This window comes from Amblyomma maculatum, chromosome 2, assembly GCF_055883805.1.
Source record: "Amblyomma maculatum isolate TAMU_Amacu chromosome 2, ASM5588380v1, whole genome shotgun sequence".
Classification (NCBI taxonomy): Eukaryota; Metazoa; Arthropoda; class Arachnida; order Ixodida; family Ixodidae; genus Amblyomma; species Amblyomma maculatum.
In genome coordinates, this window is record NC_139345.1 from 27,595,697 (window position 1) to 27,620,969 (window position 25,273).

The 25,273-nt window shown below is 45.9% G+C and overlaps 1 protein-coding gene across 4 annotated transcripts in view; it reads left to right on the plus strand.

The window, feature by feature from the left end:
* The window catches only part of LOC146198198 (peroxidasin homolog), a 429,069-nt gene that overhangs the window by 315,096 nt on the left and 88,700 nt on the right, over positions 1-25,273 (plus strand). For all 4 annotated transcript variants that reach the window (XM_084593595.1, XM_084593594.1, XM_084593593.1 and 1 more), the window contains one exon: positions 15,822-16,008. In XM_084593595.1, coding sequence (XP_084449721.1) covers positions 15,822-16,008 — 187 coding nt within the window. The remainder of the gene's footprint in view (positions 1-15,821; positions 16,009-25,273) is intronic.

Sequence of the window (25,273 nt, forward strand, 5' to 3'; positions counted from 1 at the left end):
CTGTTTTCTCGTTCGCACAGAAGTTCACTATTATGACAGAACATGCACCACCTCGCAGCCATAACTTCACTAGTAGACATTTTGCATTATCGCACTTCCAGGAAACGTCGCCAGTGCGATTCGACAGAGTGTTTTAATTGGATCAAGAGGGAAAAAAAAGGCACCTAGGGAAGTGTCGGGTTTCCCAGAGAGCAAACAGGAAACGGTCTGTCTACACGGGGACGCGATCGTGGCGCGGAGCAAACATGCGTGCGTGCTGTGCTGCCTGCGAAGGCGGCCAGCGGATAGACCCACACCGCAAACTCAGCCGCGCACCAGTGCGCACACACACGCAGGGGAAGTCGGAAACAGACGCTCGTCTCCGGGTGGCACGCATCGCGGTTGTCAGCACGCGGCTCGTCGGTCGCCAAACAGAATTCCCACAGACGCTCCTGGGCGCGGCGGTCGCGGCTTAAATCTAATTCTCACAAACGAGACCGGCGAACCGCGTCGTACTCGGAGAGAGTCAACTCGGAAAGCACCACAGGAATGGGCCGCAGCGCAGCTACCGCTGCTACGGCGGGCTCCTGAGTGCAGAAGTAGCGTCGAGGGGCCGCGGTGAGGCAGGCGGGTCTTTACGACTCCGGAGGTAACAAGATTCCACGAGCGGAAATATCACTATTGATTCCAACGCAACTACGAGTATTCTTTTGCTTTCTTTTATTTTTGCTTTTTCTTGTTTCCCTGTCAACCACGTGCAGAGTTTCTCCGCAGCTCAGAGCTCCCTCCTTAAACCCCAGTTTTGTCTCGGCGCTTCTTAGCTTCACCCCTGTCTATCTGCCACCTTGTGTGTGGCGTGCAAGCGATGGTATCGTAATGTTTGGTTAAACTCTTCCGCATAGTCATTCCTAATTTCCCTATCAATTTAGCAAAATAAATATGGTTGAAATGTTTAGAGAACCGGGACTACTTCTCAAAACAAGAGGAAAAAGACATGATAACACCCCTGGCATTACTTTCTCCGTGCAGTACGTGCATTTATTTATTTTTTTGTATGATCCCTCTGTAACTAGCCTGAGATGAAATTTCTTAATTGTAAATGTAGGTTGGTGAATTTAGCACGAATACTAGATTTATATTTTCCTTCAGAGCAACAAAATGAAGCCCTCCGCCATCCCGAAACAGCGGCAACAAAGCTAGCCTGAAACGCGTGTAATGAATTGTTTTATTGTTTATGGGTTTCAACTTCCCAAATCTTCTTAGGCTAGGAGAAATATCGTAGTGGAGAGCTCCGGATAATTTCAGACATATGGAATCTGTTAGGGTACACTGACACAGGGGCGTTTCGTTTAGCCTCCATCGAAGCGCGGCCACCGCGACTAGGAACGACCTCGTACTCAGCATTCGAGAGCTCTAACCGCAAATCAACCACTACGGGGCGCACTAGTTTTCTCTTCGCCCGACACGATTGATTGCTGGTTAGTATACGAGTAGGATTTTGTTTCCATAAGGTCATCTTCGCACTAGTTATAAATTGCAGACCTGCGGAATCCCTTCGCCTGATTGTCTTGATCCAACAAATAGAAGCCAGCCTCAAGTGAGTGGCAAGTTGTAACTCCGTGTATCGATAGCAGACTTGTCATCTTCTACACTGATTTTTCTCGTAATAACCAACGTTGCTGTAGCAAATGGTCGCGACTCGTCCTATTGAATGACTAACTGCAGTCAGTAGCTTTTCCTTGGTCGGGAAAAGCCCGCGAAACTGACATACATAGCCAACGGACGGTAATTCTCATTAACGAAGTCCTATGAACAGTGCGACTTCTGCTGGTGAACAAATATACCCTCGAAAAAAGGATAGCAGCGACAATATAATAAAAAAAAAAAAAATATTAATACGCGTTCCTTCCTTAAATGGCTGGCGATTGGAACCACAGGGGGTTTCATAAGCCTGGCTGCAAAAGTGAAGGGAAAAAAATAAGGCTAGGCGCATTCTAAAAATGTATGTTTGCCGGCGCGTTTCACAAAAGGTCGTTTCCACATCGTAAGCGCGGTCGTTCGAAGTGTTATCGCTACAGCACCAAAACAAACAAAAAAGCAAAAAAAGAAATTATTTCAATTCTTTTCCCTCTTTTTTTCTATCACATCTCGCGCTTGTTATTTGATTTTCCTGCTCCGCGGCGCCAGTTACTTTCCGGCGTAGATCGTTTTCTGCTTTTTCTCTCCAGACGCTGCACTAAAAAGGGAAAAAAATACTTCTGCGGAGCTTCTCGACATTGTTTACACACCGTTAGTCAGCCATATTTTATAAGCAACAACGGGGTCATGTTCCGCAATATCACGGTTCCATGGGGCCATGCGTGGCAACCGCGCAAACTGCTTCTAAGGATAAAACAAAAATGATGAAGCAAACACAACAGAGTGAGGTAGAGAAGCCCATGTCTCGATGTCACCGCGCGAGTCTCGCGCTCGTGAATTATTGAAAAGCGCAACGAGTGCTACCGAGCGAGATCGGTTTTCTCGAGTAACTCAGGTCAGAGTTGTAATGTTTTGCCGCGCACACGCCAGCCTTCTCATCTGCAGCGCAAGAGCTATAAATAAATTGTGGGAACGAGGAAAAACAGAACAGAACAAAAAATCAAGGGAGAACAGGCGTTGGGAACGAAGAAGGGGACAGAAAAGGAATGGGGACCGAGGGGAGAGACCCCTGGCTTGTTTACTTTATCGCCCGAGAAGAGTCCGCTATCTAACGACTCTGCAAATGGCTTATAAGGCGATAATTACGGCAATAAAGCAGGAAGAGTCGCGAGACCGTGTAAAAGGACGCAGGACCCGAGTCCAGATATATATAAAGGCCAAGTTATTTATCGTCGCGGCCGCACGCAAGATCTTCGCTCGACTCCGCCAGAGGGCGCTGCGGACCGATCTCTCTCTGAGCTGGCGCTTTAAAAGAGGCCAAACTGCGGAAACCGTAAAGTTTTATTTACGGCCTCGACGACCGCGCCCGCTTTTGTATTCCTCAGTGCTGCGTTGCGAAAGGTGGCGCTTCCGCTTTACATTCTGTGTCTGCCTTCAGCTCTTCTTGCTACATTTTCCTCACTGGATCCGGTTCCGCTTGCTTGTCTTGTTTTGTTTTCTTTCACCCTCTCGTGCCCTCACACAGGCATCCATCTGACTCTTGGTTTTTCAGAACGCAGTGCGGCGCTCCGGCCGCGCTGCTGTCGTCGCTGGTCGGTGCCGTTTATTGCCGCTTTGCAGTCGCCCGTCCGAGCACGAAGTTAGGGCGTGTGAAGAGAAAGTGTAGCGGGTCAGCGTCTTCCACTTGCGTTCGCATGGAAAGCTTTACGGCTATCACTGCAGCGCGAAGACGACAAACATCGCGGAATCACGCAGCGACTGCAGCAGCCACTTTGTCGCAGACTTCCCCACTTCTTTCCTTTTTTTTTTCTTACGTTTACATTCCTAAACGTGTTTCGCCTTCGTTTCTCACAGCACTGTACGCAAGACGGCGTGAGAATGTTTTTTTTTTTTTTTTTTTTTTTTTTTTTTAGCCCTTTGCGCGTGGTGATGTGTGCCTTTTTAGACAAAAACGTTTTCGCACAGCGGTTTCTTATCCCTTTCTGCACTTCATGACACCAATTCTGTTCAGAAATAAATGGAATACGGTCTGTACTCTCGCGCCAGGATTGGGAAGGCAGCTGTTCCAAAACTTCTAACACCCTTTCATTCTTTTCATTGCTAGTCTTGACTCTCAAATCAAACCAGCGCGGTATTCCATACTCGTAGATGTTATTGGCACGAGTTCCATTTTCCACAGTCTTCCTTGGAAATTGTGGAAAAAAAGAAACAAGAACACAGCAGCGCAGGTGAACGATACCGTATACACCAGTCAGTACGCCCTGTATTATTAACCTTGCATAACAACATTTTAGGCTCTGCTTCACCTTGGGAACGACATCAATCGCAATAGATTGTTTTTGTGCAACCAAAAAACGATTCTGGTCGGTCGCTGCATGGCAGTGAGGTGTTCTGTGAAAGGCCAAAATAGTATCATATATGTTCGAACCGTTCTCTAGGCAAAATTATCTCAGGACAGAGTAATGCGATCTCGAGCACAATATATGATCCTTCTTGGAGGCTATGCTGTTAGCGTTAAGGCATTGGGAGCCGCGTCCACACCAGCGCACAGACTTGGAAGGAAGGAACTTTCTGCGGCCTTGAGAAAACCGCAGTTTCTCGGCATTCGAGCACCTCTCCGGGTCCAACGTGCAGCCCGCCTGCAAGATATAATTCATTCCGCATGACGCGAAGGTATGGCCCAGCATTCAGCTGGCAATCGGCCGCCGCTGTACCGTGTCGCGCCTCTCATTGGCAGGACCACCGTGGAGGCGTTCGCGCGCTATTCAGGCGACTCTCGCACGATGCGGACATTGTGTCCGGATGACAAAGGTAACGTAATTCGTCCGTTCCACGGGGCGGTGATCACATTTTCTCCGCGAAGGAATTGCCGGTGTGCGCTCCTGCCGGGCCTCCATCAGGCAAAGTTGCGAGCACTATTGCAGCATCACTGCAGCAGGAAGTGAGCTCCGCGAAGAAGCCTGGCTATCACTTTCCTCGCACGCACCAGCTCGCCTCCGAGGGGTGTAGCAGAGCCGTTCACGAGCGTCTCCTCAACGAGCATCTTAGGCTCATTCGGGCCCACAGCGATGCAGCGCTGTACCAATTAGCTAGCGAAGTAGCACCAGTGTGCGCGTCGCTCGCTGGCCCGTGCTGCTCGCAACTGTGGCGACGAACTTACAACCCCAGCGAGCGGGCCAGCGCTATTGTGTTAGGAAGCACATATTCACAGTTGGCACTTTTCTATTAGCTACTCATTAGAAAAATGGCGCCTGCAGTCTTCATTAGCGTAATTACCTTAACAGCACAGAAGGAATTCTTGCGCAGGAAGTAACGATAGGTGGCAGCATCGCAGAGTGTTTCCGGCGCTGCTGACGTCTGGCTTGTGTTCGGCAGCGGATATTAAGGGCACGCGACCGGGTGGAGGGCACGCGTATCGGCGAACCAAAGCATAAACAAGCGCCCATTCCACGCCTGACTTGGCCCCACGAATCATCTCTGGCGTGGGCATAAATACACCAGGGCCTGCTTTCCTTCACAAATCGGTAATAACGAAGGAAAGATAAGGAATTATGCGCAGAAAGTGCTGGGAATTGTCCACAGTGTTCATGAAAGCTGCCATCCTGGCACCATTTTTTATGCTTTTAGTAAAAGTGTGTACTGAAAACCTGAATCGGAATTTACAAAGCTTTATATACACGCAAGTGTGGTTTTAGATTCGCCTACGATATGCCCTTCGTTCAGTCAGACATCGGGATTGGCAAGCAAGTAAATGCTGGTCAATCGCAAACTGAAGTTAGGCACTAACGGGTCTGCCATCCATGCCGCCGTTTTTACCCAAGAGTGCCAGTGAAGTGGTTAGACATTTAGTGGCGCATTTAACATTTTGGCTGCTCTTCTGTCGCGAAATGCGGCACTACGCTGGGTACTGTGCTAGGATATAAAGAGTCTGACTAGGGCTAGCACACACCCTGAAATTGTATCACCGCAAATGTAAATTACCTCCAAAAATAGCAGAGGAATAAAGAAATATTCAGCAGCTTTCCAGGCATGAAATGAATGAAAAGAATGCGCCGATACAAAATTTTTCTATCAGAGTATGTGTGTGGCTCGATTTCTCTGCGCACATCGACGATTTCCAGACTTCTAGCAATAAACAAAAATTAATAGAATCATTTTATCCCCTTTGCCAGCAATCAGCCAGAATCAACGAAGTTGAGTATACTCTCACAATGGTCTCCAATTGTTTTATGTGGCGCCAGATAAATCCACGTTATTTCAGCAAATGTAGTAATTTATGGAACCTTCCATATGTTTTGTCATGAACACCTCGGTAGTTTGTAACCTGGTCAAATACGCTTTACAATGCGGGTTAGCGCGAGAAACATTCGCTAGCACCGGCTGTGTTAGATAGGAGCGCCGACATCAAGGACTTACTTGCTCCCGGCGGTTCGGCTGCAGTGTTATACGCTTGCAAGGCACACAAGGATGCCAAGGTGTGCTCCATGCTCTGCAAAGTTGAAACTGAGAGGAGCTGCTAATTAGGTAACAAAATTGCTTTGAACCCCTAGGTGATCAAAAGAGGTCACATAATCTGGTGACTGAACCTAACACATCGCGCCGGTCGATCAGTGCTCGGCCAGTATATGAGACCTTGTGATGTTATTAACCCCTCTACAGGTAATGAAATTTCGCAGCCCAGTTGACAGGAACTCTGGAATGTGGCACATGACCGAGTGGGCAGGCATTCTGGAAGAAGGTTCTTCGTGATTGTGACGCCATCCGCAGGGTCCCAACCTCAAGGAAACAGCATTGCAAAGTGTCTATGAAGAAGAGTACACAGTGGTATTTAGAAAGTGGTATTACCAATTTCCTGAAAAGGAAAAAAGGTTGTCTTTAGCTAACCTTTCGATTGATAGCCGTGCATACTACCTCTCCACTACAAAGCAGCGTTCAACCCTAGCGATAGTTTAATGCCACCACCTGATAGCGTACAGTATACATCAACCACACATTACAATTCAGTAACAAGTAAGTTAAATTAGGCCCAGTGTTAGGAAATACCAAGCAGTGCTTCTGAGTAGCGCTACTGCCTAGCTCTGCCACTGAGCACTACTGTGAGTACTACTGCATAGACCTACTACTTCGTAATACTAATTAGCCCTACTAATGAGCACTACTAGTTGAAATTAATTAAGACCTTTACTTAACCGAACCGCAATGCATATTATTTTCATACGGCAATGCATCTCCTCTTCAAGTTGCTTAAGCGCCCCCTAAAGTTTTGTGCCCTTCTTCCATTGTTGATTTAGTGCATCCGTGCACGCTTACCTGCACACAAGAAAATCATCTAGCTGGTGGTTATGCAGAAGTTTCCGCGATGACGGCTAAAGGTGGCGATACAGACGCATTAAAGATATGCCACAACATTTAGTTGTCAATTTTGATTCAGGGAATATATCACAGATGTCGTAATTTTTCCACTGGGGCCTCTAATGTTGTTACACTAATAACCACGAACAACCGCGGCGGGCCTCATGGACCACTCGCAATGATAGATCAGACATGCACCCATTCACGGTGGTTTGTTTGCATTTTTAATTTGCTTCTTTTTTTTTTTTTAATCAGCGAGTGAATATTCTTTCTTTCCCCATGGGGACATGTATTATTTCCTTAAGTAGAAGCAATGCTGGTTTAACATAAGAAGCTCAAGACTTTGAGTAACTCACACAAACTGAAGCCTAGAAAAGCCTTTCAATGCGAATTTGGAGTGCCCCCCCCCCCCCCCCCCCTTTAAAAAGAGGCAGAGGAAAACAACTTAAGCATATCTTATCGGTGGGTACGCAAACTCCGATCGTGTCTCTGTCCTGGAAGCATTAATTTCACGCACAGTAAATAGATGACGCCAATGTCCCTGCCTTCCATAGCCAGTTAGATGTAGAGAAATATGTGTACATTTTCCCCACTAAGGTTAAAAGAGCATCGGTAGACGGGCGCTTACATGCGGCTTAATTGCCGCCTATACGTTCTCTCGAGATGTTCTGCTGTATTCTTCGCGGTGGTGTACTTTGCAACAGCTTCCGCGAAAGGGCGACAGCCTAGAGATAGCAGGATGACCCACATCATCAGCGCAGCAGCCTTCGGGAGGAAATTAGAGCACCGCGTACGTGCCCGTTCCGCGCTCAACCGTCTCTGCATTCAGATGCCCTCGCTCTCTGAAACGCTTTTGGGCTCTCCAGAGGCAGACATGCCTAACCCGATCTCGTCGCACTCCTGTAGGCAAGCGACAAGTGAGGGAGATATTGCGTTCTCTCTTTCCCGTGACCTGAAAGCTCCAAAGGCGTCTACTGAAAAGCGGTAGGGAGAGGGGTTCTTGAGCACGATGGAAACACCGCGCGCGCCCATGCCCTCTCGTGCGAGCCAAGCTAATAGCGCCTAAGTGGTTCCCAGAAAGCCGCAAGCCTTCAATCCCCAAACCGCAATGCATTCGCGCACACAAGCATGTGTGGTCGCATTGCGGGAACCAGGATGCGCGCGTCCCGCCGCATCAGGCCCTGGCTGATCCGTACACAGTTGCATGATAGATAGAATACACACGAAGAACACATCCCCCACACCGGGGAAGGAAGGTATCGGTGGAAGGTCCCAGCCCCAGAAGGCCCGTGGGCTCTCTTTCGTCGGTGCGATGCCTAAGTGCCCCTTCCGTCCTTGGGCGCATCGCCCTAAAAGGCGCTCGGTTAATGATCAGCACTGAACCGCGCTTCCCTCTTGTGGGCATTTGGACGCTGCGTGGTTTGTTTTTAGTTGCTCCGAAGCTATTGGTTCGCGAAGGCGCCGCGAACCTACTGCGATAAAAAGGAACAATTTTTGTACGGAATTGAAAGGAGAACAAAGAGGGCTAGGACAATTTGCTTTGTTTCTGCAAAGCTTGGCATTCCCGTTTTTTAATCATCACTCCTATCCCTGATATGCCAATAAAACATGTCACGGTAGCGGATGTGGCCAGCTGTGCACTGTGGCGTTGCTGCAACGGAAGCAGATCGTCCGATGTCTATCGAACGAGCTCTTCAGTGCCAAGGATTTCGTTTTTGGGCCAAGGAACAAATGCGAGTGGGATGGCAAGAAATAGAAAATAATATGGTCAATGAGCAACGCGCTTATTCTCAGATAACAGCGAAAAGCATTTATTCCGTTATTTATTGTTTGCAATTCACGGGATGACGAAGTACCGCATCCCGCTTGAATGTACTTGGAACCGCTCTACCCTTCCTCCTGAAAACGAACAGAATGAAGAATCGAATTTAAACATGTTACATTGAGGCACGTGTATGCGTAGGAATGAATTAATGGCCGTATTTGCATATAATGATCCCCATTTGTATTAAATCTAAACAAAAGACATCTATGGACCCTTAAAATCCATGCATGCCCCTTCCGTACCGTTCTGCACTTCAGCGGGTGTTTGCCTTTTCGTGCCATTCTGCGTCGGGTAAGCTTTCGTCTTAACGTGGGCTACATGTATGCCGCTCTTTTGTGCCACTTCATAACCTTGACTTGCAAGACGTAAAACAGAATTGAGAACAATAGATTGTGTCCGCTGAGCACGATGGAAACACCGCGCGCATCCATGCCCTCTCGTGCGAGCCAAGCTAATAGCACCTAAGTGGTTCCCGGAAAGCCGCAAGCATTCAATCCCCAAACCGCAATGCATTCACGCGCACAAGCATGTGTGGTCGCATTGCGGGAACCATGATGTGCGCGTCCCGCCGCATCAGGCCCTGGCTGATCCACATTTCCCCATCCTCATTACCCATCCTTATTACAAATTCTATTTATGGAGTTCCAGAATACTTATGTCGTACGAGAACGTCTAACTCCAAGATACATCAAAGGAATCTCTTTGTTCATTTACCTTTTCCTTTCCATTTTGCTTTCACATACACCAACGAGCCACTAGCCTTGTTCACGAGGAGAATGTATAGAGATCTACTCCCAAACGTACGACGAAAAAGCCACGAGCGGGCACCCCAGCGTAAGCAGGTGCACGCACCCATACAGCATCACAAGGACTGTCACTAATGCGAGTAGAGTTTCGATCATTGGATTTTGTTTTACCTGGTAGTCCATCCAGAGGTGTAAATTGACTCAATTGGCGCCCATAATAACGTCCGGCTAGTGAGTGTATTTACTTACCGCAAAGCATATAGTTGACAGCATTTCGTACATACCGTCATTTTGTATTTTCGCAAACAAAATAAAATCTAGTCGCGACAATTGTTCAGCTATATCTGGCGAACGAAAGAAAAGAAAGCTTACAAAAACGCAATAAAAACGGCGAAGGAACACAGTTTACGCGTAGAGAAATTACCTTTTTGCGTATATGTGTATTTTATGCGGTCTGCAGAAACAAGGCCACTGTGTATTCCACTATGTGTAACTGCCCCGTGTCCACCGACGCGGACAAACACGGATGTAGCCCGAAAAAAAACTGCGCTGATCCATCGTCTGCCTGGGACGCGGGGTTATGATCTAAGAAGGAGTAAAAAGGAAGCCTAATCGCGCACACAGCAAGTCGTGCGAAAGAAAAGAGAAAAATGGTTTCTCTTTCCGCCTGGTCTTCCTCGCTCTGTCATATGTGTCCCACCGAACGTCATACTTCCCACTGCACTTTGGTAACGCAGCCGTCGCTGCAATATCGACTAGCTGTATCGTTTTCATCTTTCCTTCTGTTATTCGGTGTTGCCGTTTCTGGCTGTACAGACCACAGTTATTAGCTAAAAGCGGGGAGCCGCTGTCTGCTTCTTCATACTAACGTCTTCCCAGTTTAGTAGAGTATATCGGACTTTATCGTTCTTCGCATTCGGATGCCCGAGATTTCTCATTCCCATTTACTTTATTCAGCATTTTATTGTAGTAGAAATACGTCCTTTATGTTCGCTGTGACCACACAGAAAACATTGCAGGCCTAACTCAACATGGCGGAACTGCACCGTTTAGCAAAGATAGTGCCATCAAAGGTTCAACGTTGCTGAGAACCATATCTAAGCTCCTTTTATCTTCGCACATCCGGCTACACAAGCGACTTCCGCGATCGACCGCATGCAGTAAGATGCCTTCTGGTTTAGCTAATGGTGCATTTTCGTCGGGTGAATTAGCTAGCTTCCCCAGCCAGCTAATTAAAGTACAAGAGGATTCCCCAGTCTATGTTATTAAAAAGTTTTGCTGTTTTTGGCTGCAGTGCATTTAAATCGCTCTCATCTTCTTTCTTATCAAGTTCTTATTTCTGAGCTCGTGTACGGGTTGTGTTGGTAATCTTCGCGGACTCTCTCTGGTATTAAATTTTTTTTTCTACTCGATCTCTGAGAGAGGGAACATCATGGTGATTCATGTGCTCTGTTAGTTTCATTCACATAAAGGTTTTCTTTTTTTAGCTTGATTCATTTGCTTGCTATGTTTATTCAGAGTGCCCGTTATTTTTTTCGTCTCGACTGAGCATCTCTTTGCCCTAATTGTCAGGCCTTCCTTGCATTAGGCTTTAAAAAGAAGCACAGGTTAAGAATCTTGCAATCTGATTTTTATTTCAATCAATGAAGCTCATGTCAGCTTCCATGATTGGATGCCTTCCTTGTAACCAATCATTTTATTAATCAAGAGACTGCAGCATTTTAGGAGAGATGATTGGGCCTCATGGGCTGCGGTGCGATCATAGAGTTGCGCCTTTAAAAAAAAAAAAAGCGTCTTTCTATATGTTCTTATTTGCTTGCTCCTAAAAACTACTGAAGTAAATGCTCTTTGAAGGAAAGGTCGGATATAGCGTTGCTTGAGGCAATAATATGCGCAAATTAGATTGCTGCTGCAAACGAAGATAATCGCAAGTGCGTTAGACGTGCAGTAAAATTGGGTCGTCAAGGTAGCGTGTGTTTTTAGGGAAGACGGAAAATCATGAGTGCAGCTGGAGTTATAAAATATGTCCGAGAAATCAGAATGAAGGTTTAGTGTGGCTACGAGTGTGTATCGAAAATGTTTGAGCGTTAGCTGTGTTTTGACAGAGAAAATTTGTAACGTGCATGTCATGTTTGTTCTTTTTTTTTCTCTCTAGCAAATTGAGACTGCCGGATGTGAATCGATTCTGGACCTGTCTATTAACTGCAGGGATAGACTGATGTGAACGTTTTGTTTTTGTTTTTCTAAAAAGCGCCCGCAGCATTGACAGTTACTATATGCGCTAGAGCGTTTGAACTTGAACCCCAGTGTAAGCGCAGCGAAGGCTGGAAGCACGGCCACAATGGTATGCGTTGTCCCAACTTTGTCTGTGCCTTCCGTGTGTTCATGCTGTGATTTTTCTGAGTTGATGTCTGTGTGTTGCAACTTCATGCATGTTTAATCTCGCATGAATGACTTCACGAAATACATGCGGTGCTCCCGGGCAAATAACCTCATCGGCACCGGCGTCCCAACGGATTCTTCAGATTTAAAGAAATTATTTTCTCTTAGCACCGTGTAGGTGACTGAAAGGTTAGGGCACTCGAATTGTGATCCCTAGGGCGCCACATCGTTTCCGGTCTCTGCGGCCGCGTTTCGGTGGCGACGACACGCAAGGCGCTTGTATATTGTGCAATGTCAGTGCATATTAAAGAACGCCAGGAGGTCAAAATTACAGGATTCCTACACTATGGCATCCCTCATCCGTTGTTGTTCTGAGATTTTAGACCCCATATCCCACCATGTGCCATCTAATTTACCCTAACGGTCTCCTTCGTATTAGATGAATAAATTTTGCTCTTAACGCTGCAAAAATATATCAAAGGGCGGTTTTGTGGCATTAAAAGGGAATATGAGCGATACTTAACAGACTTGGGAGATCTGAAAGGAACTCAGAGAGAAATCTTTTAGGTGACCTTGACAAGCTAGCCAGCGTTCGAGACCGGCAGAGCGGAGCAAGCACCACTCCGGCATAGTTATAAGTTTTTGACCCCTTCTTTGCCATAAAGAGTACTTAGTGTTCAAAGGCATGGTCCAGACCGTACCTGCAAAGTGTCGTCAATGACGCAATCATCAGAAAAGCCAAGATCATCAGCACGGTTTGACCCCATTATGCATCCACAAAAATTAACAATAATAAAGAATTCAATACGTCTATTACTGCGTAATCCTAAGCTCTAGCGTCCTGTAAAAGCCGTCGACCCGTTTACAAAGCGCTGCTTTTCAGGAACAGTTGACGTCACTCCTCTGGATGATTGCTTCAGCGCGGCCACGAATTTAAATCCCACCCTTTTCGTCATGTTTATACGCGTGCTCTAACGTTCTTCACCCGAAGAGAGCTCCTTTGTAAATTTGAAAGGCCTGGCTAAATTGGCTGGATTTATTGGCCGAGCCATCTCTGGAGTTCTTCAAGTTTCCGGAGGAACTTGCGCGTCAAAAAAGCTCGTCCACGAGTGCTCTTGTATAGACCGTGAAGAATTCGGTGCTTTTGATCTCTTCTTTCTCTTGTCGACACGCGGCAGACCACCATCACTATGCCTTAAGAAGAAATTTAGATTTACGGGATCTAAATCTCATTTCCTGGTCAAGAATGCTAAGATGAGCTGTCATCATCTGGAAGAAGGAAGCAGGGCACATGTCACTTTTGAAAATTTTAACTATGGCCTAGTCTAGTGACGACCGTGAGCCTCTTCTATCCACCACTGCTTTCCAAAACAAGGAAAAACATGAAATGTTTTCGGAATTCTACTTGCACAGGTGTAGCATCTGAGCGCTAAATACAAAAGCCGCCATGTTAGAGCTTTCTTGTCTCAAAGCATAGAGGAAAGAAAACTAAAGAGGGAGCGCGCGGCAATATCCGTGAAGCCTGTCATAAAAAATAAAATGGAGCGAGTTGGTCCCAACGTGATTAGACCACGTGATAGCGTGCGGTAATATCTACTACCGCTGCGCGCGCGTGCATGCACAAATCAGTGCCGTGCGGGGCCCGCCACGCGCGCAACACTGGGGGGAATCGGCGCGGTTCCATATGCTCGCCTCAGCAGAAAGCCGCGCGCCCGCGCCAGGGAAGACGCGCGCACTAAAGCATACCGACATCAAAACATAGAGATTGACGCAGAGAGCGAAAAAAAAAAACGGGGGAGGGAACAGCGTCCTCGACACTTGGCTTGCGAAGGTTGGCCGCGTGACGTCATGCTCTCTTAGTTTTTTTACCTCCATGTCTCAAAAGACCGTGCATAGATAGTTCTTCGTCTTTAAGTTGTTGTTGCTGTTGCAGTCGGAGAATAGCATTCAATGCAATACTGCTGCAAAAGAAGTGATGGCTGATAAAAGCTGCCTGCAACGCTTGGCTGGTTGTAGCTTTTATTTCGGCTGTTGCTACGCCATACCGCTCGATCCAAGAATCAAGTAGTGCGCGTTTACACCATTTTTCGGTGATGAACGAATCCTGAGCTCAAATTATATCGGCGGGAAAGACATTCTCAACTTCGAGTCTAAATCTCTCAGCAATGAATGCGACTTTTTCTGCTGGTCACGGACAAGCGATAACAAAGGAACGTAATTTACGTAATTTCCAACTATCGAATTTCGCTAACAACATGTTGTTAGACCTGCCCTTGGGGTCTCTTTAATTTGGGGGGTAGGTAAATTCAGCCGGGGAAAAACAACAGTATTTTTTATTTTATTGTAAAACCTTTTGCTACCTTTCAAGAAAGCGCGCGAGGAAGCAAGAGCTGAAAAAAACACCCAAAGCAGTCCAATAGTTTCTTCGAATATTCTTACCCCTTTGCAAAAGGAGGTCTGGCTGATGATATGATATAGTCTGCATGGTAAATTTGGCATGGGAAATTAATAAACCATTTTTTTCTTATTGGTTTGGTTTATGGGGTTAGACGTCCTAAAGCGACTATGATAGATACCGTAGCGGAGGACTTCGGAAATTTCGACCACGTGGGGTTCTTTAACGCGCACTGACATCGCACGGCAAACAGCGCCTACCTTTTCTCCTTCATCGAAAAGCAGCCGCCGCGGCCTGAATTCGATCCCGCATCCTTAGGCACAGCAGTCGGGCGCCCTAACCACTGCGCCACCACGGCGGGGAGTTAAGCTAGTTATTCGTGTAGGTACTTAGTTCTTATTTTGCCGATAGATGACTTTCTGAGTGCTCCAGGTCGTTGTTCTTAGATTTTTTTGCAAGCATCGCAAACCGCGCACGCATTACTGGCGTATTTTCATCAATCATGCGCCGGCTTTGTAAATATACATAATTATTCTGGTTCTTTCTGCCGTGTACAATGCACTTAGCTGCTAAATGTATAAAAATGAGACAGCGAAAAAGTCCTCGCATTGAAGCTCTAAACCGTGTTGGCAATCCAAGAGTAAGTAGCCAGAGCAGGCTTTTGAGTCTCAGCTATGCTGCAAAAGAAGCTAGGAAACCGTAAGCATGATAGCACATGGTTTCGATGCAACAAGTAGGCGAGGTTAAGGCAAAAGGATATGCCTCTGGTGCGTTTTAATGTTGAAAAATAAAAGAACTGCTCAAACTCATTTACTGAAAAATGCTTTTCTGGTGTGTCTATAGGAGCACTTCTGGTGCTATATTGGGAGCAATGTTGTTATTCACTGATTTGCAATGTAAAAAAAAAAACTTCTTGAAAAAAACAGGGTTGCACAAAAATATGCTTTGTGTCAATGATACACGCATTAAAGAGCATCGCTTGTGAATGTTTGGTTTTCGGACGTTATCAGGTATCTAGTATATATACAGAGAAGTCCAGTCTCGGGGTAAACATGACGCTGGCCACGCATCAAAGTCAGGTTGCGGACGACCCGATCGAGTTGCGTCGCCCTGTGCATTTCTCAAAACGTTGCTTCACTTTTTTTACAAGCCCATTTGTGAAGTACGTTCATTAACATTTGGTGTGCGACAAAAATTTATAGATAAGGCAAGGAGGTAAGTTTCAAATAGTTTCTCTCACCAAAAGCTGAGAAACATACAAAACTCTTCACCCAATCCCCGCAAGGTCCTGCATCATCTTCAGCACCTGTTGTTTTAGCTGATTCTAAATATGATCGTTAGCTCTTTGGAGCGGCTCCAGTTGTGTTATTAAAATTTAGAAGTAGTAAAACCGGCATTTTCTTCACTCTTTTCTGGTTTTATTACCTGCTAAATAATTCAAAAAGCATTCACTGCGCGACACGTCACTGGTTCGTAAGCGACCCGTCTGCACATGTACTCGCAGGCCACGCCTGGCGGCGGTGAGACAGAAAGCGCCGCATCGTCCTCCCGAGGCCATGTGTGGCACTCTGCTGTCGGCGCCATGACGGAACGCCACCGCGTCCGGGCCAATGCCGTGCTGGCCGCTGCCTGCGCCCTGGTGCTGCTCCACTGCGCTGCGGCGGCGTCAGCCTGGAACATCGAGGACTACGGTGAGTGCCCTACGGGGGACCAGGCTTCCACTTACGCCATGTGCTGTGAGCACGCTTACAATGTAAACGTGAAGGCACGTTTGTTCTTTCATACGACATGCGCTGAAGAATGACAATGGACTAGTGGTTCTTATAGAGCCAAATATTTTTTTACTTCCTCCGATCCCACGTACATGAAGATGCGGATTTCTTTTTTCGAGTATTTTTTAACAACATTTTACTTTTACCACCGAAGTGCTACTGGAGGTAAACGAGCACACACTGCGGTACCCCATAGTCGGGTTAACGTTAACCTTGATCGAAAAGATGCGCTTTGAAAAGCCTCGCAAGCCTGCATGGTTGCTTCGGCTGAATCAAATTTCTACTCCTACAGGTTAAGTAACGCGCAGTTTATTGTGCTTTACAATGAGACAGTTTGCAATTGTGCTTCATATGCGCATTCTGCTATAAAAGCATTTAACTAACAATCGACAAAAACGTTTTACTTGTTTCTGAAGACACACAGCACTCTAGGAGGGACAGGAAGACAATCGGGATGGACTGTTGAACTTATGGCTGCTTTTTTTTTTAAGTGTGTGCGTGCGTGTGTGTGTGTGTGTGTGTGTGTGTGTGTGTGTGTGTGTGTGTGTGTGTGTGTGTGTGTGTGTGTGTGTGTGTGTGTGTGTGTGTGTGTGTGCGTGTGTGTGTGTGTGTGTGTGTGTGTGTGTGTGTGTGTGTGTGTGTGTGTGTGTGTGTGTGTGTGTGTGTGTGTGTGTGTGTGTGTGTGTGTGTGTGTGTGTGTGTGTGTGTGTGTGTGTGTGTGTGTGTGTGTGTGTGTGTGTGTGTGTGTGTGTGTGTGTGTGTGTGTGTGTGTGTGTGTGTGTGTGTGTGTGTGTGTGTGTGTGTGTGTGTGCGTGCGTGCGTGCGTGCGTGCGTGCTCATTTTTGGGATCTCCTATGCTGGAGCCATTTATTTTAAATAACTCCAGCAATTCGAAATTTTGTTCGAGTCAGATGAGGTTAAAACTCAGGACGTGCCCTGTGGCATTTCATCAGTGAGCTTAATGATGTGCCACGTGAAAAACACTGAAAGCGTTTCTTTCTTTCTTTTTTCGAATTCTCGTAAACTGTAAGCTTGCATTAAACGTTGTTTGCGTCGTTAAAGAAGGAAAGCAACGTGCTGCAAAGTCTGAAATTTAAACGTGCCAACATGTGCATTACTTTTGACGGCTCAAAATATAACACAGTGACCGAACAATTTGTCTTCCCACAGTAAAGCAGAATGGATGGTTGATCAGAATGGAGGGAAAAAGCGAACTAAAGGGCGACAGCGGGCTTGGCGAGACAGACGGCGGCGCAGACGTTTTTTCCTTTTTTCTTTTTTTTTTTTTTCGCCTCGTAGAGACGCGCTTGAGATCAACGCAGAGCAAAGACAAGTAATAATGATGAGTAAACTATGTATTAAAGTAAAAATGGAGGGTTTGGAGAAAAGGGCGATGTCCTTAGTCCGGAAACTCCACTGGCCTAAACTGGTTGCCGTTGCTCGCTCGAAGTCGAGGAATACACCTTGTCAATGCATATTCAGGAAAAAAAGACAGAGAAGTGTTTATACATAATAAACACTATGAAAAGGCATAAAATATTAACAAATTCAAGACGCCCTTTTAACAGCAAGCGTATTCGAGCTAACTTCTTGTTCTCTATGCCGGTGAATGGTTGGGTTCCCCAAGAACGGAGTGGACGTATGCGTCCTGCGATGCTTAGGCAAATGGCCTCCTCCTCTGCAGAAGGAGATATAGATCTTTCATGTTTTCTGAGTCGAAGTTAAAGCAGTGGCCCTTTTAGCTGGTGTGCATTTCCCCGCATAACAGGGATATGTTATACACAACGTGCGTTGGAAAGGAGACATAATAAATTCATGGTTTAGCCATACACTGTAAATGTCGGGTCTTTTTCTGGCCTAGGTGAGTTTTTGTGGCGTTAAAGAAACGACATCAAAAATTTCTTTTCTTGCGACCTTTATTCATGTTTTGCGACATTATGTTCACATAAGGCGAGACCTCAAGCTTTATTTTGTCTTTTTATCTGCCCGCTCCATTACATTCGCTATATTCTTTCTTTAGAAGCCTTTTCGAAACACATTTCATATAAAAAAAAACTCAGTTGTTTTAGTATTTTCCTTTACTGTACAAAGCAAGCTTTCACAATGTTCAAGCATCTTTTCTGCAGTTCATTTTTCAGGTTCCAGGTAGTTACGCCGCTTTTCGGGAGTTTTGAGTGGCAGGAACTGTATCGTGACAGGGCATTTGTTCGCGGAACGCAAGACCAGCAAAGGTGTCCTCTGTTACTAAAAGTTGCAACTATTTCTAAACCTGTAATACTACTGTCATCTGCTAAGTAAACCACAGCTTGTTGTTGAATTATTTAAAACTGACTGAAACTTTTCCGGCTACATTCTGCTCATTACACTAGCGGACTAAGTGAGTGGATGGAACCAAGTACAACCTCAGCTGCATAAAAAGAAAGAAAGAAAGAAAGAAAGAAAGAAAGAAAGAAAGAAAGAAAGAAAGAAAGAAAGAAAGAAAGAAAGAAAGAAAGAAAGAAAGAAAGAAAGAAAGAAAGAAAGAAAGAAAGAAAGAAAGAAAGAAAGAAAGAAAGAAAGAAAGAAAGAAAGAAAGAAAGAAAGAAAGAAAGAAAGAAAGAAAGAAAGGCGTATAGGCCACTATGACGTCATTGCATGACACAGTGAAATAAACTGCCTGCGAAGAACAATGTTCGAATGATGGGCTGTCGGCATATAAAGCATTGCGATAGCTTGGTGTTTAACGTCGGCGTCGCACCACATCGTTTCTCGCTGTACATTCACATCTCAGTGTAGTCTGCTTTACGCATGCGCTGTGGTCGCTTTGACATAAGAGTTGGCACTGCCTGTATCGTCAAGTTTGTTGGCATGCTTTACCACAGCATCTGTGTGGTTGATATAATGAACCCGAAGAGTGGCAACTACGCTTTTCGGATACTCTACTGCGAATTGTGCAGTTTACGTCTCCATCTTTAAGGGCTGTGAGGCAAAGTACTAACGGAGATATTTGCACCAAGAATTATGCTGCGCCTGCCTCTATGGGAAGGTTTCTGCCCTCCTGTGCCGCCTTCTTCGCAAGGTACTTTCGTTTGACTTCCAGCTGCATACAAATAGCAAGAATGCAAGTTTACCCCTTTGGAAACGGTTGGCGTGCACTGTAAACCAACAACTATAAAAAGAGGACAGGTTCGAGGATGTGACACAGCGAATACGGAAATTACCACTTTATAGTTCACGCAAAAGCTTGCAAAGGAGCGACGTCACGATATTCGTAAAAGTGACCGGCTCCCTTTTCCCCATGGACGTCTATAGAAGATTCGCTGGCAGTTTACATCTGCCTCGGAACTTCGGAAGATACGTGAGATTCCTCCATTGAGTCCGTAAGAGCGGCGGAATCCAGCGTCATAACATGCATCTTCAATAATACCTGCACCCCAATGGTACGCATTCTAACGTATGACAATTCCGTGTACTCTCCAGGCATGCGCAACTGCATCGTGTTTTTGTGTGTGTGTGTGTTTTTACTAACGTGTACGCCACTGCTCACTCCTTCCCCCAGAGAGACGAGAGCAGCTCGCATATCTTGTTCCTCAACCGACGGACGCGTGCGCTCGTCACCGGTTTCACTATAGAGTTGTACGTGTGGGTGATCTCATCGTCGACGCCGGTAGTATCTGCGAGACAGTGCTGCATGTATCGTTGCCCGCACAGTGCCTTAAATATTAGCACATTTTCTCATCCGGTACGAATCAGAACGTTTCCCTCAGGGCGTCGCTATCCACTGTTTCTCCACTTCTCGTTAAAACAGAACATTCCAGTAAGAGCTGTCGGTTTCACCCGTGTGGGCTTCCTCAGACATTTACCTAAAAAAATGGACCTTTAAAGTGAAACAGGTCCGGGAAAAGCTTGTTTGCCACACAGGCCATGTATGGCGGGAAGCAGAGCTGACAGCAACGAAATACCCGGTAAAATTGGAAGCAGTGCGGCACGTTTCGCCGCTGAGTGCTGCGACGACGGTGTGATCAGACACTCAGCAACAAAGAACGAGGGCAGAGCACACACGTTGGCCGGACGCCCGCGGCTGAGCGCAGACAAGCGACGAGTGGAGTGCCTGCGTCACAACTTTGTTTGCCGTCCCCTCCGCGGTAAAAGCCTTTATCCTCCGCGAAACTCCTAAAAGCAGGAAGAAGCAAGGGGCTTCAAGAAATTCGGCAAAATATAAGGACTCTGAAACACGGAGGATACGAAGTTTTCAGAGCCCAGATTAAAATGGCGCGAACGCAGAAAGCGTTCCTCATTGCCTTAGAGTTCGAGCTGAAGAATAATTCGGCGTGTAGGCTAAAACGAATTTTGGTTTAATGCAGAAACGATAGAGCAAATACGTCTTAGAGCAATTTGCAAAGGGAACAAGTCTCCATCTTCACCTTTCGTTCCGTTTTTAAGTGCGACTTTGTAACATGGACGTGTAACATAGGAACGATCCCATGTTCACACTGTCTTTATTTTCAGAAACATAAAGAAAAAATAAGGCATTGTATTTATGCGTACTTTAGCCGTGCACAAACACTGTATAGCGTATGAACGCTATTGTATGACAAACGCTAGCAAATTAGGGGACGTTACTCCGTGTGTTGCATCGGCGCTTTTAGTTGGCCGCAAGAAAGCGCGAACGCAAACTACGGTGGCGACATCTAGATTTAAAATAAAAAAACACATTCAGGCTTTTTTTTTTTTTCTTTACTCGCAAGCCAAAACTAGCCAAGTCGCACCGGGACTTTAGCCAGTTTCTTTGCTACGGCAGTTTTCAGGGTTTTCGGCGTTGACTTCTAGAAGTAGCGCTAAATCGTCTACGGCTACAAACCGCAGACGAGGAGCAGGCTTTCGCTGTGCTGCATTAGCGGAAGCTGCCATCTCGCACACGCGACGACTGAAAAAATCAACCACAGTTTCTGTTTACGAATACACGCGTGTAAGCAGTCAAGCCAAGGCGATCCACTTCATGGCGTTGCCATGCCAACAAAACAACGCTACTCATGAAGCTTAGTGACTGCTCTGACGCCGTGCAAAATAAAAAAACAGAGCAAATTATTCACTACATATTTGAGTTGAATGCTGCACGAGGCAAAGCGAAGACCACGTGTGCCATTTATAGGCGGCAGCGCACCCAAAAACGCGGTAAAGAAGACAAATTCACTCTGAAGCGGACGGCCTGGACGCCGCCATCTTGTCAACTCTGATCTCCCATCGTACGTGAGGGAGTTTCGGCGTCCGCTGGCCGATCGTACGAAAAAGCTCGGTCTCGGGTATCATATAGCGCATGCGCAGTGTGTGTCACGATATTTTTGGAGTTCGGTATTTCTCTGCGTGTGTCTGTGTACGCTATGCTAAAAGTCTCTACTGGTGCGAGTAACAAAAAAGAGTGGTTAATTTTCTCCTCTTTTCTATAGTCTCCGGTTACTTTTTGTGCAGCTTTTAACAGACATAATGGCACGAGCTCAAGTCGTGCCTTCTATGCCTAAATATTTCGGCTGGTTTGATCATCGCAGTCGAGTGAATTTTGTTTTTAAATGGTCAAGGTAGTAAGAAAAGATGCCCAGCACCTCGACTTCCTACACGTGCACCTCGAACTTACTGTGCAAATAAATACTAAGAGAAGGGGCGTGCACTTCATTACTTATGGTTCACTATGTTAATGAAAAATGCTGACTGCTGGCATTAAAAGAAAGAACAGACTACATACGGCGAACAGCGGTCATTGTCTTTCATAAGGACACCTTGTATTGACCCCAAGAGCCAACGAAAGGAATTAATCAGTTCGCATTTACTTTACTGCAGGCGCAAGACTGCGCAGTCGATCAAGTTGCCTCAGTAAATACTTCCCGTCAATAATAAACATACAAATGTGTAATGGTTGAGCACGGGGGGAGAGCGACTTTTTGTTAAAGAACAGCATGTTCGTGCAGTCGATTGGTACCGCACAAAAAGAACAGAAAGCCCTGGGAATCAAAGCGAAAGAAGTAAATATCCTCAGCAGCTACGAAAAAGAAAGGCAATCAGCCAGCAAAGAAAACATAGAAGTGCAGAAAACGTTATTGGAATTGAATAAAAGTTCTCAACAGTAGGCGACAGACGGCAAGATAAAAAAAAAAAAACGAAGAATGAGGTTAGGCACCTTGGATAAAGGACCAACCACGGTCAACCTGACCCAGCGAGAGATGAACTGAAATTGTAGGCAGGGACTAATGACAGAGCTGGCGAAGCATCGCACGGCTTTCTTCGCCGACAAGGGGGGGGGGGGGGGGGGCACGGGAAAAGAATGGCAGGTGATGGGGCCAAAAAAGAGGGGTAAGATCGAGAGGGCCGGAAACACAAAGATCTTTTGCTCTCTCTCTCTCCCTCTCTTTGTTCGCTAGTGCCTAACAGTCCGACGTCTAGAGAAGCCCGTCGAGATTATGAAGAAAATAGACGAAGTAACTGAGCGCGCAGCTCATGCGAGAGAAAAATCGCCTTGCTGCAGTCAGTGGGACGGCGAGCGCGAATGGTGAACAGCGGCCACGGAGGCGAAAATGTCCGAGGGAAGCCTTTTCGTCTGGGCGCCTCCGTTTGTCACTTGCTCCTCACGTTCCCCTCTCCTCGCTCGGCGTGAGCTCCGCTTCCTCCGTAGTCGTCTTTCAATTCCGTTGTCACGAGCGTCCGCCCCCCACTGTCACCCCGCACATTTCATCCTCATACAACGAGGCTTTCCCGATATCCCTATTCTCTTTCCCCCGGCTTGCTCCCGGCCGGTCAGCGGGAAAAAAAAGGGCGTATTAGGAAGTTCCAGACCACGGCCTTCGCGGCTGGTGCCAGTACGCGGCCTAGAAATTACCTATCGCAGATCTCTTATACCATCTTACTAATCTCGGCCGCTCTGAGCGCACAGCAGGCGCGTGCATCTTTTTCGGAGAAAGACGACGAGCATACATACAGCGCTGCAAACCTGCGAAACATTTCTCCCCCAATTTTCATCAAAAGATTTTTTAAACTGTTCTTGAATACTAAAGATAACATTCAAGCATGAAAACAAGCCTGTGTAGTTTAGTCGGATTTTTTTTATTAATATGTAAGCATTAAGGTAGTTTTGGCGTGTCCAGTACTGATCCGCATTCTACAAAGAGAACTAGTTGGTGTATAAGAAAACTAAGCGTATCATAGGATAGGGCATCAAAATGTATGTACCGGAATTAAAAGCGGTTGATGTAGGTTAATTGTTCAATTATTTTGAGATAATTCAGCGTTTAAAAAGGATCCAAGATGGTCAGCGAACTTCCTGTTTCGGTTTTCAACTTCCGGTCACGTGTCTTGGTGGTTGGTCACTTGTCCTGGTGGATGTGAAGAGTAAAAGTGTTATGTCGACGATGGTGTTAGGTTATAGAGTGTAACGTCACTGCAAAAGTCGGCAAAAGCTAATTAAGCGAACCAGACGTCGAAGTAGCCAAGGAAGGTAATATCGACGTCCAGGTGGAGTCCTGTGGTATTTAACTTCCATGGGTTATTATGTCATAGTGCGACATCACAAACCGGAAGCCTCTTCTTCTTCCGTGCCTGTTCTCTCTTCCACAAAGAAGGATTACACATTCCCTGAATGCAAGTGCCGCAGTGATCACAGACTTTTTCATTTCGAAGACGCCCTTCTACCCGACGTTAGTAAGCAAAGTAGTTAGTAGTTAACTGAACGTTTTAAACTAAGGATGTATTTCTTTCTTTTTTTTTAGAATGCTTTTTCTTGTTTGCCATTTCGCACAGGTATCAGACAAATGAAAAGAACCTGTTAGCCAAATATAACAAGACTGGATGCTCGGACGGAATCGCTACATTTAAGTAACGATAGCTATAAAAGAGAAAGGCAACTGAACTTTTCAAGAACTCTACGGTAGCGCCCTTTCAATGTGACAAAATACAGGTTGTATGGTGTGCATTTTCCTTTCATGTAATATGCGCAAATCGTCAGTACACATGCATCGACAAGTGGAATTAGCTTGCGTCCGGTCAATAATTTAAAATTAAAATTCTTCCCTCTTATTGTGTTGGTTCCACTCCATCATCAGAAAGCCACGTGCATGATGAGTTTGGATCAAATGAGACGTACTGAAACTGCGGTAAAAACTCTGGTCGTTCCTTTGTTGTCATCTCTCCTCTTGAGGAGGGGTAACAAAAGTGTTCGAGTTAACTGAAATGATGAAGCATATTATGCCTCACCTGATTTTAACTCATCTTGTTCGTCGTAAGCAACCACTCGGCTGTGAATGTAAAATGCATTAAATTCAATTATTCATTTATAACAGTGCCTTTATTTTCCACCTCACTGATGAGGCGCGAGGACGGGGAAAGGGGAATCGAAAACTGAACAACCTGCTTTTGATGTTCTCCCTCCCAGGGGAAATGAGGCGCTTTGAAATTTCTTGAAACGAATAATTTGCAAGTTAAAATTGCGACGCCCCATTGTTTATTCAATAAATGCAAGAAATGCAAACGGCTGTAAAAGCAGCCACACAAGTTCCAAGTCTCCGCTTCCCTGCAAATAGGGGGGCACCCATAAATATGCCCATTTGACGCACAGCTTTAGCTGACTTTTTTATTATTATTAACGTTCCTTTCTACGCAAAATGCGGCACGCGTTCTTTCCAGTCTCTAAAAATAAACATGCATATATGTTTACCGAATAAGAACTACTTCAAATGTGCTGGCAGATTTCAAATAAGGTCTGAGCTTGTGGCCACGGCGTCTCTCATAGCCTGAGTCGGTTTGGGACGCGTTTAACCTCATAGACGAAACTAAACTAGACTGAAGTTATGGCGTGTGTAATGAACTAAAGCGGGTGGCCCGCTCGATTACTGCGGCGAGAAACGCAGGCCACGTTCGCATGTATAGGTCGAGCGCACGGCTGAGTTAGCGGAGTTACGCAAGCGACGCTCAGACCGTATTGACAGTACGCATCTACCTCCACCAGGAAATCTTTCAAAAAGCATGTGTGCTACCTTGGCCATGTGTTAGCGTGTGAGTTAGAAACACTTGATCGGAATAAAAGTCCTCTAGATTAGTTAGTAGAGTTTAATCAAATGTTTGCCGTAGCCTGAAGCGCAAAAAAAGACAGAGACGTGAGAGACACACAGCGCTACTTGCAACTATATATATATTTTTTTTTCATGGAATAAAATTGTCACGC